Source organism: Peromyscus eremicus, chromosome 6 (assembly GCF_949786415.1).
Source record: "Peromyscus eremicus chromosome 6, PerEre_H2_v1, whole genome shotgun sequence".
Taxonomy (NCBI): Eukaryota; Metazoa; Chordata; class Mammalia; order Rodentia; family Cricetidae; genus Peromyscus; species Peromyscus eremicus.
Window position 1 is genome coordinate 60295137 of NC_081421.1, and position 20264 is coordinate 60315400.

Genomic DNA, 20264 nt, shown 5'->3' on the forward strand with positions numbered 1-20264 from the left:
AGCTGGATTTGAGTGTTCCTGTGCCAGCCTCTCCACAGTACCTGTTGACCTCCTTTCTCTGTCCACCCACACACCCTGTGCCCGTGTCATGCACACACCTACCTACTCTGGAATGTGAAAATGTAGAGGCAGTTTATTGTCCCAGAACCCAATTTCAGGCACTTCACTGTCACCATTTTCTTCTCCCTCCAAATTCACCCAGCAATCATCGTCAGCCAGAAACAACCCCGATAGGGTTGATCACACAGAACATTTACCAGTCTCGATCCTTTTCTAAACTCTCTGGTCCTTTTGCCAGCAGAAAACAGAGCCCTGAGAGATACTGAAAACTGGGATGTGACAGCTGAGGTTCTGGGTGAGGGCTGAGGATAATTAGAAGGCAAGGTCAGGCTTCTGCAGCTTGTAGAGGGTAGGGAAGGCTAGTAGTTCTAGGTTCCGGCAGGCCGCGGAGGTGGCACAGAGCAGCGGCGGGAACCAAGTAACAGAAAAGGGAGATGCTGCCGATCATATCATTTTATCTGTGCTGTTCTGTTTATGTTCAAGTCTCCCATCTCTCTTTTTTAAATTATTTTTATGATGTATGTGTCTGTGTGTGTTGTGTATGTATCTGTGTGTGGTCTGTGTGTGTTGTGTGTGTATCTGTGTGTGTTGTGTGTGTTTGTGTGTGTGTGTCTGTGTTGTGTGTGTCTGTGTGTGTTGTGTGTCTGTGAGTCTGTGTCTATGTGTCTGTGTGTCTATATCTGTATATGTTGTGTGTCTGTGTGTGTGTTGTGTGTGTCGTGTGTGTCTGGTGTGTTGTGTGTGTCTGTGTATGCTGTGTGTATCTGTGTGTTGTGTGTCTGTGTGCGTGTGTGTGTGTCTGTGTCTGTGTCTGTGTTACACACACCCACACAGTCCAGAGGCTGACATGGACTGCCTTCCTCTGTTGCTCTCTGCCTTTTCTTACACAGGGTCTCACTGAACCTGGCACCCTCTTTCCTGCTGTACTGGCTTGCAAGCCAACCCCAGGGATCCTCATGTCTGCTCCCTCAGTGCACCAAGCTTGTTACAGGGATTCTGGGGACTGCAGCAGGTCCTCATATTTACACCACAGGCCTTTTCCCACCTGACCTACCTCCCAAGCCTTGGGTTTCCCGTCTTCCAAAACAATTTTTATAGGAGCTGGGGAGATGGAGTATGTGAGTGGGTGTGAGTGCCTTCTGCACAAACATGAGGCTTGAGTGTGGATCCCCAGCACCCACACAAAGTCCAAGTGTGGGCGTGTGCATCTGCAGCCCCAGCCAAAGTAGGGCAAAGATAAGCAGACCACTGGAGCTCACTGGCCAGTCAGCCTAGCTGAAAGGCAGCAAACTTCAGGTTCAGTACAATAGCCTGCCTCAAGGGGACAAGAATGATAGAGCAGGACACCCGGCATCTTCTTCTGGCCTCTGTACTTGTGTGTACATGCATGTGAACTAGCACACATACACATATGCATGCACCTACAAACTTTTTTTAAAGATTTATTTATATGGGGGGGGGGGTGCCTCCATGCATGTGTGTCTGGTACCCATGGAGGCCAGAAGAGGCAGTGGATCCCCTGGAACTAGGTACAAGCCAAATGGGGGTGCTGAGAACCGAACTTGGGTCCTGCGCAAGAGCAGCAAATACTCTTAACCACTGAGCCATCTCTCCAGACCCACATACCAACATTTTTATAAACATAATTTCTAAAATAATAAAAAGAGCATTTACATTAAAGTTCATTCCTTTCCATTTAAAAAAAAAAGGTTTATAGTTACGTTTTGATTTAAAATACTTACCTTAGGCATATCTGATTCACTTAAAATAAATTAATGAAGATGGAGAAGTGCTAAATCATCTATCTTTGCCCCAAAGTTAAATATTTGAAGGAAGATATTTTATTTCTGGAATAAAGCCCTTTTTACTTCCACATTATGGAAGAAAAGCCTCACTAAGTTAAATCTAAGCAGCTAGGCCCCTTCCTAGTCAGGCCGTGCGCAGAGGAGGATGGGGCCTCTGGTGAGCATATATCGCAGCCTTGCACAGGGATGTGAGGAGAGCCCTCCTGGGGCCTGGGAGGTGTTGCTGTGTTGAAAGACTGCTTGTCACAGTTGCCCCTCATTTGTAGGCAGACATTTATGAAATGATTGCACTCCCCTGAAAGCCAGCTTCTACATAATTCAGGATTGTCCTGGATCTCTCTCATCAGAGAGGAAGAAAAGCCATATGAATTATTTACAGGGTACTAAATTATTTCCTTTTATGAGCTCCAACTTTGTTTTTGTCTCTGCAAACTGAGATTTTGTTTATCCATGAATAGTTTTCCCTGGGGCATGAAAAATATGACTCTTAAATTATGAATGAGGCTTTTTTGTTTGAGTCCGTGTTAACTAAAACATGTAAAATAAACTATGTTTTTCATTAGATCCTTTTCAGCTCCCCACAAAAACAGAACCAACAAAAGAGAAAGCCGTTCCACCAGCACCCACCAGGAAGCCTACAGTAATTCGAATCCCAGCCAAACCAGAAAAATGTAAGCTCTTCTCTGTCTTCCTAATTTACTCCTCCAAGAGCCTAGGAGAAATCCGAATGAACTTATCAATGTCTGCTTTTGAAATTATGTATAACCTGCAGTTTGTTACTCACGGTCATGGACATCCCGGAGCAAGGTGTTCTCTCGCGGTTCTTTGGAGAGTTCTCACCGTAAATTTGTATTCTCTTTTTCTTTAAGATTGATTTTAGACAAAGGGCATAGGAGAGCGTGGCCCTGAGAACAGGCATAGTATTCCATATCGTCAGTGCCTCTGGCAAAGACGGGTGGGGAAACGTTGAATCTAAAGCAAATGAGGTTACATATGTCTGTGATGGGTGTATTGTCCAGTCAGCTCAATCTACACACGGCGATGCGTGAATTGTGCAAAGAACCGTACCCAAAGGCTTTAGGAACATGTAACAATTGTACTTCTTAGGAGGACTACATTGCAAAGTAAATATCATTTTTAAATTGGTATAACACTAGATTTTTTTGTGTACTTCCTTAGTTGATTTTTTTTTTTCTGTCATACAGTAAGTGAAATTTTGTACCTACTTCAAAAAGAAATTTCATGTTTAGGGTTGGAGATGTGATTCTATTGGTAGAGTGCTTACTTAGCATGCCGGGAGCCCTGGGTTCAGTTCCTGGAAGTGTATAAAACTGGGAGAGATGGTACACATCTGTAATCCTAGCACTGAGAAGGTGAAGGCAAGAGGATCAGGAGTTCAAGGTCATCTTTGGCTACACAGTGAGTTTGAGGCCGGCCTGAGCTATAAAGAGACACTAAGAAAAAAAGAAAGAAAAAAAATCTGTGGGTTCTAGAGCTGTAGGTTCTAGAGCTGTAGGTTCTAGAGCTGTAGGTTCTTGAGCAGTCCCCAGCATTGCTCGAAATCCTCACTCAGCTTTCCAGGAGACTCTGGTTTCCTTCCTGCCTGCAGCGCTTCTGCGTGGCCCCTAGACGCCATTGCCTTTGTCTGACGGGAGGTAGATTCCTCCTAGCACAGGCATGTGGGGTACGATGTGTCCAAGGCTGCAGCGCCCCGAGAGTGTGCGGGAGCATACACTTGAAATTAGGGGACTGGCTTTTCTCTGAAATACTACGGAGAAGCATCACGTTGGTTTTGATCTCTTGGTGGTTTTGTTATTAACCGATAGCACTCAGCCAGTAGCAAGAAGTGGAACTGAGTTGCCGTGAAAAATGAGGAGAAAGTCAAGGCTCCGAAATTCCAGCAGCTCTTGCTCCTTTGAAGGTTATATCGTAGTGTTAATTAAGGAAAGAGTGGTATAGTCGCTTTTGACGGTGTGATATAGTCAGAAAGGAGTAAAATTATAGCTCATTGGGTTATTTGCCTCTTTGCTATTACCTTATAATTGTATTCTGATTTAACAGGCAATAGTAAAATATAAAGGTCATGAGTATTATAGGGACCTCATGTGGGTTCTAGGTTGACCTTTTTTTGACTTTCTAAGGATGGAATCCGGCCTTCTCTCATGGTTTACACTGAGCTCTACTCTCTAATGCCCATGCCCCCAAGACCACCTCCAAGTCAGATGAATCATTAGGACTCCTCAAAGAACGCAGTATTCATGGTTATGATTTATTACTGCAGAAGTAAATGAGACCGAATCCACCCAGAGGAAAGGCAAATGGGGTACGATGTGACAGAAACCGGCATAAGCTTCCAGGAATCCTAGTGAAGTCACACCACACAGGCATCCTCCAGTCGCCCTACAATGAGTTAAGACACAGAATGTTGTTAAGTAGGGAAGCTTCCTGCCATGCTGATGCTCTGTCCACTCCTGTGACTGAGGCTGGTTACATAGCCACCATTAGAAACTGACAGATTCTAAAATTCCAGATGTCTGGAAGGAAAGAAAGTGACAAATGTGAGCCAGATTCTTGTGATTTCTTAATTCTAAGGATGGTCCCACTTGAAGCCCTGCACTCGGGAGGCAGAGGCAGGCAGATCTCTGTGAGTTTGAGGCCAGCCTGGTCTACAGAGTGAGATCCAGGACAGCCAGGGCTGTTATACAAAGAAACCCTGTTTCAGGGGGAGGGGGGAGGTGGTTGGTCCCATCTTACAGTCCAAGCTCTGAGTGCCAGCTAACAGCAGAGCTCATGAGCAGGCATTCCTAAGGGCGAGCAGTGGCAGGCCTACTGTTTACTTCTCTTAAATTGGGTTAATAACTCTCATGAAAGGATAAGCTAAGAAACCGTCTTAAATTATTTCCCAAACAAAGCCCCCAGGAACTGTTAAGAAGGTGAATCTGCCCTGCTGGGTGTACAAGAATTGACTTGCCAAAATAGCTTCCAACGAGTTAGTTCCAGCACAAATCAATGCCCTGGAATTCTATTAGTACATTTTTTTAAATTGTTAGTGTGTTTTTTCGTGGGTGTTTTGCCAGCATGTGTGTCTGTGTACCGTGTGCATACAGTACTTGAGGAGATCAGAACAAGATGTCAGGTCCCCTGGAACTGGAGTGAGGGATGACTGTGAGCTGCCATGTGGGTGCTGGGAATCAGACCTAGGTCCTCTGGAAGATCACTGAGCCAATCTCCAGCCCCTGTTGGTACAATTTTAACCAATGTATGTATACAGTACAGGGGAAAGACCATGATTTCTGGTGTCTAAAAAATTTGGAATGGGAAGAAATGAACAGCTTTGTGGTGCAAGGCTCTTTATAGTCTTGGACTCTGTCATCTCCTTCCCCTGGAACCTGTTTCTCCTCAGATCCTCCACAGGGTACACACGTTCCTTCAGGCCTTTGCCAGATACCTTTACTGGTGGATTCAAATTGGAACTGTATCTCTGAAGCCCATCGCTCCCATGCCAGATTCTCCCAGTGCCCTTCCTGCAAGGAAGCGTCCAGCTCACTTGCTTAGGGCTACAGTAAACTCTTAAATAACGTGGTTCATTTCTTGTGAGGATGAGGATCTGCCACAGAGGGAGGCCTGCAGAAGGTGACTGATGTGGATGATCCTGAGTGTCTTGATTCCCAGAGCAGCACAGACTCTCACTACAAACACTTGCCCATCTTAAATCATTGTTTTCCTTTTGAGAATGTTTTCCTGTCTGCGGATAAAACAGGAACCTGACATCCTCTTGGTAGCGGTTTTTCATTGGAGCTGGAAATCTGAACAAATGAGAATCCCCATATACTTTTAATGGTTACACTAGACAGTGGAAAGATGGCTTTAGCCTCCTGCACTGTGTTTCAACCATCCCCTCATGAGGTATTCCTCCACACATATTTTAATTATCAGGCAATAATTAAATCTAATCATCTCTATTTTCTCTCTTTAAAGTAAGTTGGGAGTAAGTATTACTGAGCTAAATGTATGGTTTGTATTTAAAGGTATTGTTTCTGTAATTGAGGCTAATTATGGTCATTAACCTGAATTATCAGAAGCATTTAATTATTTGTGGATGGGGAAAGGTTGGGTACTCCACCTATTAAGGACCATGTCTTACTAAAATGAGCACAGGCTTTGGGTTCAAATGAACAAACCTGACAATTACTGACATTAATAAATTAAATAGCTCACTTACAGTTTTCTTAATTTCAGCTTCAGTAAAATAGGTAGCATATTGTCTAGTATGATGCCCTCTGCTAATGCTGTATCTGTGCTAGCCACCATGGTAGCCTCTGTGCCCCAGTGGGTGCTGGGTGCTGGAAATGTGCCTAGCACAACTAAAGAACAAAAACTTTAACTTGGTTTCACTTTAAGTAAGATTTAAATCTAAATGGCCACATGTAGTTACTGGCTACTACTTGTTGACCAGACGAATCGAATACAGGGGTGAGGATCGGAATGCCCGAGTGAATGCCTGACACATCATTCTTAGCAGTGCTTTCCCTCTGTTGTAACATGTAACATGTTTAGCTCATTCATCGATTTTCTGAAGTCTGCAGAGGGCTGTTTGTCATTACTTAGCTGTCTAGTGCTGGGTGTGGCTCTCTCCTGCCGGCCGTTTTCCTAAGGAGCCCAGCTACGTTCGGGTCATCGATGGGTTCCTGGACTAGCCATTGCTGGTGACGTCTGTCTTCTCTCTTTTCCCCAGGTTTACACGAGGATCCACAAAGCCCACCTCCTCTTCCTGCCGAAAAGCCTGTTGGAAATACTTACAGTACAGTGTCTGGAAAGTTCGGTAACTCAGACAGAACTAGAAACCCAGTAAGTGGTCCTGAGAGCTTGTTAGGCTTAAAGGCAGAGTTCTGAACCCATTCTAAATCTTCAGTTGCTGTTTAAATTATTTTACCGTTGGTTATATTTTTAGAAATATTTTATTAGAACCCAATTGCTAAACCTCATGTACTTACTTAGTGTTATATTCAATATTTTACAAGTCCATATAGAAGGATTGGGTTCATTCATTGTACTTCATTATAAAGTAATTTCTTCTGTACCGATACAATGACACTGTCTTTTATATGATACTATAATAATAATGAGGAGGTTATTAAAACTTCCAAAAAACTTTAATATTTGTAGAAATATTTAGTCAAATTGTTAGTTTTTGTTTAAAACACTCAAATCTATTTTTATTAAAAATAATAATAATGATAATAATTTAAGATAACTACCCTAAGAATTTTTATTCTGAAATTTAAGATTGTTTTTAATTAAAATACAATGTTTTGCTATATATTTGTTAACATACCTAGGACCTTTTATATATGTATTTTAAATTTCAACCTTAATACTCTTCCCTCGTGCATTTTAAAAAATTTCTTCCTTATGGGCAATCTTTATGGCTTGTTTCAAGAGAAATCAATTCTTAAAGTCTTGAAACCAATTCAGTTCAGTTTTTATAATAGTTCTACCCTGTGCATTAACTGTGCTCATCACACAAGCAACCCATCCAATCTTCTAGTGAAGAGAAATTTCTTTGAAAAAGACATTAAATTAAATTAGCCAATACCAAGTTAATGAGATTTCCTGTAGAATGAATTAAAATTTAGTGATCACTTGTATCTTCAAAGTACTTGATAATAAATTTTTATTAATACTGGGCCAAGAATACCCAACAGCAGATAGTAGGGCCCCTGCCATACTGTAACCCCAAACTCCTATGGAAGACAGTTGCTCACAAAGACCTCAGATTCCACTCTCCTGAGAGGTTCACACTCTCCAGTGTGAGGGGCTCTGTGAACAACAGAGCTGTGGGAACACTAAGACTAGCACCTATGGTGTCCTGCAGTCCAAGGGCAACATCTACATTTACAAGTAAACAAGTTAGGATAAACTAACACCACCCAGAGAGCTCCTGGGTTGACACTACATCTCTGCCTCACATGAACATGGTGGAAATCCTTCCCTGCATCCATCCCAGAGGGAGTCACAGCCAGTCCGTGCTCATCCGTGCAGACCAAGTGTCGATTTCTGGAGACTAAGGTCAATCACATGCCTGAAAATTTTGTTTTGAGAATTGTAATTACTGAGTTTATTTAGACCAGAGGCCGTAAGGACTAGGGGTAAAGGGGAAGACCTCTAGAAAGTGACAGTGTCACCGGGCTGTCGTGCCACACACCTTTAATCCCAGCACTCAGGAAACAGAGGTCAGAGGATCTTTGAGTTCAAGGCCAGCCTGGTCTAGAGAGAGGGAGTTCCAGGACAGCCAGGGCTACACAGAGAAACCCTGTCTCAAAAACAAAGCAAAAAAAGCGCCAGTGTCACAGACCAAGAGGGTAGACAGTCTTTACTAACTGTCCCTTTTTACAAAAGCTGGCCCCTGGACAAAACTCATCTGCTATTGCTCCTAACTTACAGAGCGCTAGGGGACTTTTCATCAGAACTGGTGGCTGCAGTTGCCAAACCACTTCCATCACTTAAATGATGGACCCTAGGGTCCTGTCGGGAGCCACTGGAGCTGTGTGTGTTCTCGCCTGTCCCAAAGCATCCCTAAAGAAGATCCCAACTCTACAGCAAAGTCAGGAAACCTGCGTGATTCATGTCTGAATCCAAGCACATAGCACAGAAGTGTATGTGCCTGAGGCAAGCTGATTCTAAACTCTGCTCTAAGAAGCGGTGTCAACTCCTGCAAAACATACCTAGGCCAGTTCTTCCACAATCCCAGCACAAATGTGATGATACACATGTGGTCTTGAGAGAAGGAGAAATACCTACCTTTTTTAAATGCCACAGAAACCTTGGAATCCCTGGGTATGATGACACTAACCTGTTACCCTAGCACTTGGAGAGGCTAAGACAGGAGAATTGTGAGTTCTGTTCCCATCCAAGCTGTACAGCAAGATCCCATCTCAAAAAGGAAAAGAGAGGGGGAAAAAAAAAAAAAACCAGAATTTTTCTAAAATTAGAGTATGATTTGACTATGAAAAGATGGCGTCTATAGAGATGCTACAGGCAGGAAACGCCTCTGCCAGGACCTCAGCCAGCCTGTCAGACGCCAGAGTTCCAGGATCTCAGAGCTAGAAAGACCTAAAACGATACAAACAGGCTTCACGGCATGTGCAGAATGCCGGAGAGGGGGGCGTCTCCAATCAGTAGGACTGTTGGCAGAACCTGGGCACCAACCCAGGCTGAGCAAACACTGCTGCAGCAGTAGAGGCCACCTCTTCTCCATGTCGGAGGGAGGGTGTCCATGCCTTCCGGGATGTGCCTTTCTTGTTCCAGCTTAAAGTCTGTCAAAAGTGCGAGATCAAAAAGATACTTGAAATTTTCCGCAAACATACCATCACTGGGTTGGGATGTAGCCCAGTTGGGGTCAAGCTTTGCTGAAAACAAATGAGAGAATCAAGAAATCCTCAGCCCACGAGACTGCAGCTAATATTTGGTATACGCCATTTGATAGATACCTTTCCATATCAAAGTTACATGTTAGTATTTTTTGCTTCAATTTCCTTTCATTATTAAGGCATCTCCCACAACTAATTTTGAGAAAAATCAACAAAATTCTCCTTCCCTGCTAAAGTTTGTTTGCTTTAATTTTAAAGGTGACCAAGGAAAGACATGATTTTATCATAGTGATATTGTCAGGAAGAATTACAGGCAGCAGCGTATTTATAAGGTGTGGGTTATATTCTGGAATATTGCAGGGTTTATGAGCTGGAGGCTCGCTTCACTACATTAACTGAACTCATTAGTGAAACCAAGTTTTAAGGGCAAGCTTAATTTGTTTTTTAAAAAATGAGCTTTTGAAACATCGAAGCATGTTTAAATTATCATAGTTATTGGCGATTAATCACTTGGTATTTAAGGGAATGTTACAAATAGCATGAGCTTAACCATCGTGGAAAGGAGTTTTCACTCATTTGTTACATGAAGGAAACAGTTTAGATTTGCCCAAAGATTCCTAAGCAATAACTAAATAATTCTTAATGCAATGTAATTTTAAAGGGCTAGAAATGTCCCCCTGAAAGTCTGAGAGGCAGTATTTCATGGGTGGGTGTTAGGGATCTTAAAAAGTAGAAAAGAGAAAGTTGGTCTTGGTAGTGAAGTCTTTCAATTTTAAGAACAATTTAGTAAGGACTTTTCCAAAAGATAAAGCCCTGTGTGGGCTTCAAGATCTTTTTGTTTCTCATTCAACAGAAGAATGATTTCCCAATCCTCAAAAACATGTTCTGGGGGCTGGAGAGATGGCTCAGTAGTTAAGAGCACCGCTGCTTTTCCAGAAGACCTGGGTTCCATTCCCAGCACCCACATGGCGGCTCACAACTGTCTAATGCCCTCTTCTGGCCTCTGTGGGAACCAGGCACACACGTGATGCACAGACATACATGCAGGCAAAGTACCCATACACATAACACAAAAACAAATGCTTAAAAAATGAAAAAGTGGTTTTTTTTCTGAAAATTGAAGCAGAAGAGCGGAGCCCCTCTCTATCTGTTCCCCCACTTCTGAATCCTCTTGTCTGTCCCTAGGCTGCAGAGCCCAGCTGGAGCTGTCTTGGTTTCTCCAGTCCTCCTTTAACCCTTCCCCACAAAGCCCCTGTCAGCCCGTGCAGCCCACCTGCTGTCTGGTAAAACCCCCTTCTCCCCTGCCCTTCTGTCTTCTCGAGTGTCTTCCTTTCAGGCCATGCCTTAAGTTTCTTTTTCTTTTTCTTTTTCTTTTTTTTTTTTTTTAAATTAACATCCTCAGCTTCTTTAGTTCAAAACCCACAGCTTGTTTTGAAGCTATCTGGCAAGGAGAGAAGGCTTGACTATCCAAAGCAAAACAACCACCCCCTTCACTCTCTACGGGTCAAAGTCAGGACCATTGGTTTTCTACCATAATTGAGATGAATAAATGCCCTGTATGAAAATTGAAGCAAACTCTAGCAGGAAAGGAGAAAACCACCATCTAGGGCACCGACCCTCTCTTCTGTCCCCTAAGGGACCCAGGCACACGTGTGGTGCACAGACATACGTGTAGGCAAAACAGGCATACACATAAAAAAGTCTTTTTTAAAATATTGCTTCATGGGTTTAGCATGGTAGTGCACACCTTTAATCCCAGCACTCTAGAGACAGAGACAGGTGGGATCTCTGTGAGTTCGAGGCCAGCCTGGTCTACGTAGTTCCAAGCCAGCAAGGGCTACATAGTGAGACCCTGTCTCAAAAATAAATAAATAAAAATAACATGTGTATGTATATATGTATGTATGAATGTATGTATGTATGTATGTATGTATGTATGTATGTGTATAATACTGAGTTCTTCTCAGCTATTTTTCATAATTTCTCAGCTTTTCTACTTAGAGACTCACCAAAAAAATGGACCCCAGTTCCTCTTGCAAACTCTTGTTTTAGGTTAGTCTTAACTAAAAAAGCTTTCTGTGACATTTATAGGAACCGGAGCAAGCCAGTGAATCAGGAGGCTTGGGACAAGGACCCCCCAGGTTACCACCAAGGTAGGTAAAATACGGGAAAGTTGGAGGGAATCACATGCCTTGGAGAGCTGGCTCTTGCTCTCTGTCGTCCAGAGGCAGGGCTGTGAGCCTTAGGGCTTGCCTTGGAGAGAAACTCAGGAGTCTGCCCAGGCCACCAGCCCTCAGTCTGCTTGTGACAGCAGGTTGTGGGGCTCTCTCATCTTCTCTTCTTTCAACAAGGTCCAAAACCCTACAGAGCACAAGCATGAGTCTGATACTGTTTCCAAGTAAACAAGACAACTTTCCAAACTGAAACAGTTCCTCTGCTGGAGTCTGCTCACAAACAGCCTCCTGTTAGGAGGAACGCAGAGGTGGCCTGTCCCCAGCTCTAGAGGTATTCGAGCCAAAGGCTGTTGCGCTTTCAGAAGGCATTGCCGTGTTGAAATTTATTTCCATTTAGAGATTAGGAAAAAGGTTTTCGAAGTAGTTGCTGTCCTGTTCCATTTTCAGAGCTTCCTTTATGCTAATCTAAATTAAGAGTTTTAATAGTAACGCCTATAATGTGAGCATTAGGGGGTTTTGATGTTCCTTTTCTAATTATGCAGAGGACCCAAGCACATATACCTGATATCATCATATGCATAAGCTTTTGTCTCAGACTGTGGTAGAAAGTACTTAGCTTCCTGAAATGGTCGGTGTGTTTAGGAGCAGTTGGGGCCTTAGAGAACTCATGACAGTAAACGCTTGTTTGTCTTGAGCTAATGAATCTCTAGTGCAAGCTAAAAGGAAGCTGGAACATTGTGGCATTTCCTCTAATATAATGTTTAATGCAAGAGTCATTTGCTCAAAAATAGCATACCCTGCAGCTTTCAGTAAATTGTATCCCACTAGCCAAAAAGCTCAAGCTCTTCACGTCTGTGCCAGGCTCTGTGTGTGTGTGTGTGTGTGTGTGTGTGTGTGTGTGTGTAAGGAAGGGTAGACAGAACCTCCATGAGATCAAGATGCTGACTCCTGGCTCCCCCTGGCCTTTCAGACCTGTACATGGAAAAGTCATTCCAGTTTGGAAGCCTCCTCCCAAAGGCGCCCCTGAGAGACCACCTCCCCCTAAACTTTCTGCAACCAAATCATCAAGTAAAAATTTGCTTTTTAATCGGTCTTCTTCCGACATGGATCTTCAGAAAAAGCAAAGTCCCTTGGCCCCTGGACTTTCAAAAGCCAAGAGTCAGGTCTTTAAAAACCAAGATCCGGTGCTACCCCCTCGTCCCAAACCAGGACACCCTCTCTACAGGAAATACATGGTAAGCCTGGAATTTAAAAATGTTGGTGCTTGAGGGGTTTACTCTAGCCGAGTGGTAGTACTGCACACCTTTAGTCGTAGCAATCAGGAGGCAGAGGGAGTTGATCTACAGAGGTGTAGATCTCCGGTCTACAGAGCGAGTTCTAGGACAGCCAGGGCTGCACAGAGCAACTCTGTCTAGAAAAACAAAAACAAAAACAAAAGGGGGGTAGGGGGTGTCCTAGGATAAGTAAGACCTGTAATCCTTAGGAAAATCAGTAAAAGCAAGTGTGGAGTTGGCCCTTGACACAGCAAGCTTTAGGCTGCCACAAAACCTCAGTTTTCAGGGGAGATGGCTCCGAGGTTTAGGGCACTTGTTCTTGCAGAAGATCCCAGTTCGATTCTCAGCACCTACATAGCAAGTCACAGCCATCCGTAACTCAAGTTCCAGGACACACATGATACACAGACATACATGCGCGCAAAATACTCATACACCGCCAGGCGGTGGTGGTGCACGCCTTTAGTCCCAGCACTTGGGAGGCAGAGGCAGGCGGATCTCTGTGAGTTCGAGGCCAGCCTGATCTACAGAGCGAGATCCAGGAAAGGCGCAAAGCTACACAGAGAAACCCTGTCTTGAAAAAAACAAACAAACAAACAAACAAACAAACAAACAAAAATACTCATACACATAAAACAAATAGTTCTTTAAAAAAAAAAAAAAAAAAACCCTGGGTTTTCAAGACAGGGTGTCAGTATTAGGAGGAACACCCAAAGGGAAAGCAGGCAGATGGGGGTATAAGTCACTGACACAGTAGGGAATCTGCCATGGGAGTGGGTGGCAGATGCTAGGGTTCATCTCCTGCTATAGTTGGTACTTTACAGCTGCTTTGCCCACTAAATGAGTAGCGTTTGAATGAAGTAGAAATTAAGTTTTTATTAAGATCAATGGACTTTCTTGCAGTTTTTTCCCCCATTTTGTAAGCATAATTATCATGGCCCATTTAGTAGCTACTAGTTAAAAGTTCTTATCAGTAATTGAGATAGTTGAGTATTAATTTTGTTCTCTTTGGATTTTTTTTTTTTTTCATCAGATGACTTTTGCCTGCATTTCCCACAAATGAAAAACAGAGTTGATTTGCTTTCTATGGTCAGGTCAACCAGAAAAATAAGTAAATTAGCTTATAAGTGGGGGGAGGATTGTTTGCATTTTTAAAATAATAGTATGGCAGTGCTGCTTTTAACAGTAGCTAGTCATTTTATCCTGTTCTAAACTTCCATCAAGCCAGAAAGGGTTTTTTACTTTAAGCTAATTCAGATTTTGAGAAGAGAATAAACAGATAAAAAGAGATAATATATTCACAGTCATTTAAATTGATGAAATCCATTGTCGTTGTCCCCCACCCCCACCCCACCCTCTCTCAGCTAAGATGAAGTATAAACTAATGGAACTTTAACTCCCCAAACCTAAGGGATAGTCTTTGGGATAAACTACTTAATAAATAAAGTAGAATAGTAATTGGTATGTATTGAGAACTAATTGTCAGCTAGGCACTAAAACTAACCTTGTAGATTAGATACTGTTATTATCCCCATTCTACAAATAAGGAAAATGAGACCACGTTACTGATTTAAGCCAGCTAGCAGTAAAACCAGGATTTGAACATGAAACAATTGGCACCGAGTCGGTGTTAACTAGTGGTAAGACCTCTATTTGCTTTGGTCACTCTATGCCGAGGATGTTTACTCAAGGGGAACCAGGTTTCACTTGGGGTTCTTTATATAGCTGCATAATGTCAAAACATTTACAGAAGTCAAAGAAATCAATGCATCAAAATGATGGGCTATTTAAGTGATGTGTCTCATTATAAAATACATCCTTAAATCCATTTCCCGACCCCCACCCCCCATGGCTACACTACCATTAAATTACAATTGGAAATCTGTGTGCCTTGGGAGCCCTGGGTGCTGTGGAGATGTGAGGGAAATGACATTACTCAGTCCAGCCTTACATGGCCATCTCCTTGCACTCTGTGTGTTTGCTCTTGGGTGATCCAGGGACCCAAGCCACCTCCTTCTCCGTGTTTTAAGTGTGTATTATACAGTACTGTCACATATTCATCAGCTAGAATTTACCAAGGCAGGAACAGAGCCCTTTGGCCCTGGGGCCCATGTATAGAAACCACTGTAAGACCAGACTGCTGAGGGAATAGGAAGTGGCTGGGCTTCAAGCAGACTGACCGGCTACCAGGGAGACGACAAGGCAAATGGAGAGTTCCCGAGAGAACTTGAGGCCTACATTCACCCCTTGTGATCCTGTGGGCTCAACTCCACCTCCTCAGAACTTTAGTATCCAGGAGAAATGCTGGCCCCACTGGATCCAGGGCGCGAAGCCTGCTCACCCTTTGAAGAGGCACACATGCCGAGTCCTAAGTGATCAGCAGCAGGTGAGGGTTTGGGATTTCGAATAATTCTCTTACGGTTTACATTTAAGCTGTCTGTGCCTCACGGAATTGCCAATGAAGACATTGTCTCCCAAAGCCCCACGGAACTCTCTTGTAAGGTAAAGTCAAGCTCTTTCTTTACTGGCTGATTCTTTAAAAAAAAAAATTTTTAAAATCCCTGCCCTCTGTTCCTGCTATTACACGTTATTAAATGCTTTAGGCTCCAAAGATTAAAATGTGGAAAAGCAATAATGTTTTATTAAATAATAATTGCTTCAGAGAGTGGTGTTGTGTCTTACAGCGCGGGGACGTCCTTGTGATCCTGAAGCAGGCAGAAAATAATTACTTGGAATGCCAACGGGGAGAAGGCACTGGCAGAGTTCACCCGTCCCAGATGAGAATCATCACTCCCCTGGAGGAGCGGCCGAGAAGCAGACCTAACGTACGTGAGGTGTGGCCGTTGTACAGCCTTCATGTCACACACGTGGCGGCACCGCCACAGAGCTATTAATTATGGCCTTCCCTCCCCAGGGTTCTTTTATTAGCAGCATTGTTTTAACCAGGGTGGAAAAAACAGTAGCAGTTGGCTCCAGTTTTGGAGTAAATGACTCTAATCACGTTGGCACAGACTACCGCATCTTCTGCCTGCCCTCTTCGTGTTGTGGTGGCTTGTGGGAGCTAGGACACTCGCTCGTGGATTTTCAACTGAGAAAGTGATTTACTCTGTTAGATAACTTGAGCCTGTTTACCAAACCCGAGGTTGGTTCTCTAGCAGAATGAGTCAATTATTTTGAAAGGAACCCTGTAAATGTTTAATCTGACAACAAAGAGTCCTTTAAAATGCAAGCTTAGTCTAACAGGGTGTGGTGGGTGTTCCCCCCCCGGCACTCTAGCGCATAGGAGGTGGAGGCTAGGGGGATCGGAAGTCCAAGATCATCCTTGGATGAACAGCAGAGGTCAAGGCCAGCCTTCGTGACAAGAGACTGGAGATGGGGAGCTTAATGTAAACCTTGTTTCTCTGATGTAATAAATTCATTAAATAGTGAAGTATAATCCAGCATCTCATGTCATGATTTAGGACTAACAACAGATTTGTGGAGGCTGATATAAGATGTGGAGATTCCTGGAGAGGGTTTGTTTAGCACTGCAGGCGACTGAGCTGGGTCTGGGAGAGGCTAGGTCTTGCTTCTGAGCTACCCCCCCCCCCCAGCTCCGGCTGTAGTTCTAGAAGAGTTTAACTGACCAGTTCAGTTTTCACTGTTTGTTGTTCAAGGTAACATATAAGAAAGATACACCAGTCATTCAACTCAAGTAAAGATCTTAGTTCGTTATTCACCCTAGACTTCCTAATCTAGGCTACTTCCTCCTTCTTGGAAGGCAGTTTATTCTTTTCAAGTTTTCCTTGGAAGGCAGTTTATCTTTTCAAGTTTTCCTAAGAAACTAAAATGTCTCATTTTAAGGAGAAGAAATGTCTTCAGCTAGTGCAGCTGGCATGTGAAAAATCTAACTAGTTCACACAGGAAAAAAATCCTCTTTCCCAGTTTTCTCTGTTTGGGTCCAGCATCATCCATCTGTCACAGCCGCCCTTTCTCTCTCCGAGTGTGAGTGTGCCGTTGGTGATGGCAGGAGTCAGGCTGCCAGAAATCTATCCTTTTACATCTATTTTTCAAACTTAGAAATCCAAAGTTGTAACAGTCCAAAGTTCCCCACTCTGAGCATCGCCCATTAGTCTCTGTCCTCCAGGGGCCATTGTCTTATCTCTGTTGGTGAAATGAAATGAACCATTCTTTAGGCTTTTGGGTTCGTAGGGATTGTTACGGTTCTTAGATAATAAAGTGTGGGTGGCCCCTTGTCCAGCACTTAACTTCCAAGTGCAGGTGTCCGACCCAGCACCACCTTCAGTGGGGAAGAAGGAGGTCCCAAACTGTGTTATACTTTCCCCTAACCTGGTAAACAGGAGTTAATAAATTTATCAATTAAGGTTGAATCCAAAGGATTGGTCACAGAGAAAGTAAAGGATTACCACCACGTGCGTGGCTTCAGTTCCCTTCTCCACTCGGGGGTCACAGACTGGGCTAACAATTTTTGTTGTTGTTGTTTTGGTTTTTTATAAGTGAAGTAAGTGTGGTAATGCCCAACAAAGTTGTTTTTGGAGTTGACATATTGTATAGAAACCCAGAAAAGGTACAGCCATAAGGACAGGAAGTAGGTTAGCATTTGCCTAGGGCTGAGGGGAGGGTAGAGGAGTAACTGCCAGAGGGTAGGTGTTAATCCCACCAGGTGAGAAGGAGAAGACCACTACCACAACTTTTAAGCCAAATTTGAAGCAAGCTTTATTAAATACTGGCCAGATCCACCCAGGATTCCCAGAGAATGGCCATGAATTCCATTAGTCAGAGGTTTATAAAGTCAAAAGCCACAAGGCTACATACTTCCTGCCTTCGCCCAATCGGGGATAGGCATCCATCCTGATGTACTTCCTGCCTGCGTACCTCTCACTACCAAGCTTGTTTACAGAAGCCAACACATGTGGCTTCTTCATATCTTACATAAACAACAGCCCCCAGCAGTCCAGGAAATTGTCTGTCCTAGGGTAAGTGAGGCTTACAGGTTAGAGGCATTTTTTGTTTTGGAGATCTCTTAAGCACAGTAATTAAAACTTAAACCATAACTTTAGCCCACACATAGGTTCTGTGGGGAAGAGAGATTATAAAAATGCTCTAAACATAGACTTCAATGACAGTTGCACAATTCTATGAATGTTCTAAAATCACATACATTCTAAATGGATAAATTTTATTTTGTGTAAATTGTATCTCAGACATTTAACAAGTGAGCCAATGTTAATGCATACAAGGTATTTATTACAGTGATTGGAGCACCATAAGTGAGCAATGGTATTAGCTATTCTTATTGTTTAATATCATTTCCTTAGCCATGATGTAGAAAGACCTTTGAACTCTCTTAGATTGACCTACCATCTATGCACCCTGGTAGCAGCATCTGGGCTGTACTGCTCCCTTGTGGCCAACCCTGTCTAGCCTGTTCCTCCTGATCAGTCTCATTGTTCATCACTGAAGGCTTGAAAAAGGAAACTAACTGGAGGCTCAAATTATCTTCTCAACGCTCTCTCTTGAGTATATTTAGACCTTTGGTCCATTTGGAGATTCATGTTCATGTTATATTTAAGGTAGATCTCTGACTTCACTTTTTCCAAGTCAGTAGCCATCCAGCCTAATACTGTTGATGGAATAGTCATTCCTTTTCCTGCAGATGTAAATCAAGAACAAATATAAATCACACACACATACACACACACACACACACACACACACACACACACACACACACTCCAGGCAGTAGTGGCACACACCTTTAATCCCAGCACTCAGGAGGCAGAGGCAGGTGGATCTCTGAGTTCGAGGCCAGCCTGGTCTATAAAGTGAGTTCAGGACAGCCAGGGCTACACCGAGAAACCCTCTCTTGGAGAAAAAAATCACACATACACAATTAATTACATAAATGGCCACTGGAGATCTAAAATAGCTCACAGTTACCGAAACTCCCATGTTGCTCATTGTTTAAACAAAAGCAATGAGCAGGAGCTAAGAAGATGTTGTGTTGCTTTGGTAAGCTGATGTGAAAAAGCTGCATCAGCCATAACTGTCTCAACCTGAGTCACAGCTCTGCTTACCTGTGTTAAGAATAGACACTTTGCTACGGTGGTGCATTTTGGTTAAAAGAGCAGATGGATTCAGGAAAGATCTGACAGAAATGCTGCAGGGTGGGAAGAGTGGGCCATTCCTTCCAGAAGGATTTTAAGTAACATCCCCCAAGGGTTTAGGGTGGAATGCTTCCTTGCCTGTGAGTAAGGCCCTGAGCTTGAACCCCAGGAAAGTAAGCTACACCCTTTAACTGGATTTGATGATGGTGATGGTGATGATGTCATTGATAAGCCTGTTTCTTCATGTAAAGAGGCTAAGAAGCCAGGTGTGGTGACACACACCCATAGTTCCAGCACTCGGGATGTTGAGGCAGGAGCATCATGAATTTGAAACCATGTTAGTCTACATAGTGAGTCCCAGAACTACCTGGGGTGTATAGCAAGACCCTCCTGTCTCAAGAAACAAAATAAACAGGAGGTGGTGCATACCTTTAATCCCAGCACTAGGGAGGCAGAGGCAGGAGGATCTCTATGAGTTTGAGGCCAGCCTGGTTCACATACCAGCAGCAGAAAAAGAAGCAGAAGGAGGAGGAGGAGGAGGAGGAGGAGGAGGAGGAGGAGGAGGAGGAGGAGGAAGAACGACAACAATAAGAAACAAAGTAAAACCAGAGAAGCAACTGCTTGTCAGTCCTGAAGTGTACCTCTTCAACCTCACCCTCTCCTCCAGCTGATCCAGGCCATTGTTTACCTAGCTAAAGAATAGTATATTCTCGTTGCTAATTTACTCAGAATTGCTGTTGAATAAGCCATTCAGATTAAAAAGAAAGGCCAAGCATGGTAGATAACATTGCTTTCAGACTAGAGAATGTATTCAGTTAAGTGGTAATAAATGAAGTGGTTTCTCCTGTGAATTATACTTTTGTGGGAAGTCATTAGCTCTTTTCACTGCAGAAAGCAAGAACATAAATACAGAGCTTCATTCTCTTCCAGCGGGGTGGGCTCAGCTTTGAAAGCTCTGCCCTTTAACTTTTAAGTTGGTCAGTTGAAGGGGAAAAGGACCATTGGAAGGCAAAGTGGCTAAATCTCACCACTTTGAGGTAGGATAAGTGTTTTGCTGTTTAGTTTTGTTTCCTTGAAAGTTCTTAAAGTTAAAGCTGTCTTGTTTTAGGTTCTTCCTTTAAGATCAAAATGCTTAGGGGACTGGAGAGATGACTCAGTGGTTAAGAGACCTATTGTTACTCTTTTAGAGGACACAGGTTCAGTTCCAAGTATGTCCAGTTCCAGGGGATCCGATGCCTTCTTCTGGTCTCTGTAGGTGCCAGGCACTTGTGTGATGTACAGACATACGTGCAGGGAAAACACCCATATGCATGAAATAAGTAAATCTTGGAAAAGAAATGCTTAATGGGGACTGGAGAGATGGCTCAGAGGTTAAGAGCACTGGCTGCTCTTCTAGAGGTCCTGAGTTCAATTCCTAGCAACCACATGAGATCTGGTGCCCTCTTCTGACCTGCAGGCATAATGCAGACAGAAC

At 43.4% G+C, this 20264-nt stretch overlaps 1 protein-coding gene across 5 annotated transcripts in view; it reads left to right on the forward strand.

The window, feature by feature from the left end:
• The window catches only part of Sh3d19 (SH3 domain containing 19), a 91253-nt gene that overhangs the window by 55516 nt on the left and 15473 nt on the right, over positions 1 to 20264 (forward strand). For 3 of the 5 annotated variants that reach the window (XM_059265560.1, XM_059265559.1, XM_059265562.1), the window contains exons 9-14: positions 2429 to 2536; positions 6601 to 6713; positions 11327 to 11388; positions 12380 to 12644; positions 15117 to 15185; positions 15368 to 15517. In XM_059265560.1, coding sequence (XP_059121543.1) covers positions 2429 to 2536; positions 6601 to 6713; positions 11327 to 11388; positions 12380 to 12644; positions 15117 to 15185; positions 15368 to 15517 — 767 coding nt within the window. The remainder of the gene's footprint in view (positions 1 to 2428; positions 2537 to 6600; positions 6714 to 11326; positions 11389 to 12379; positions 12645 to 15116; positions 15186 to 15367; positions 15518 to 20264) is intronic. The other 2 variants (XM_059265561.1, XM_059265563.1) reach the window with 1 other exon arrangement.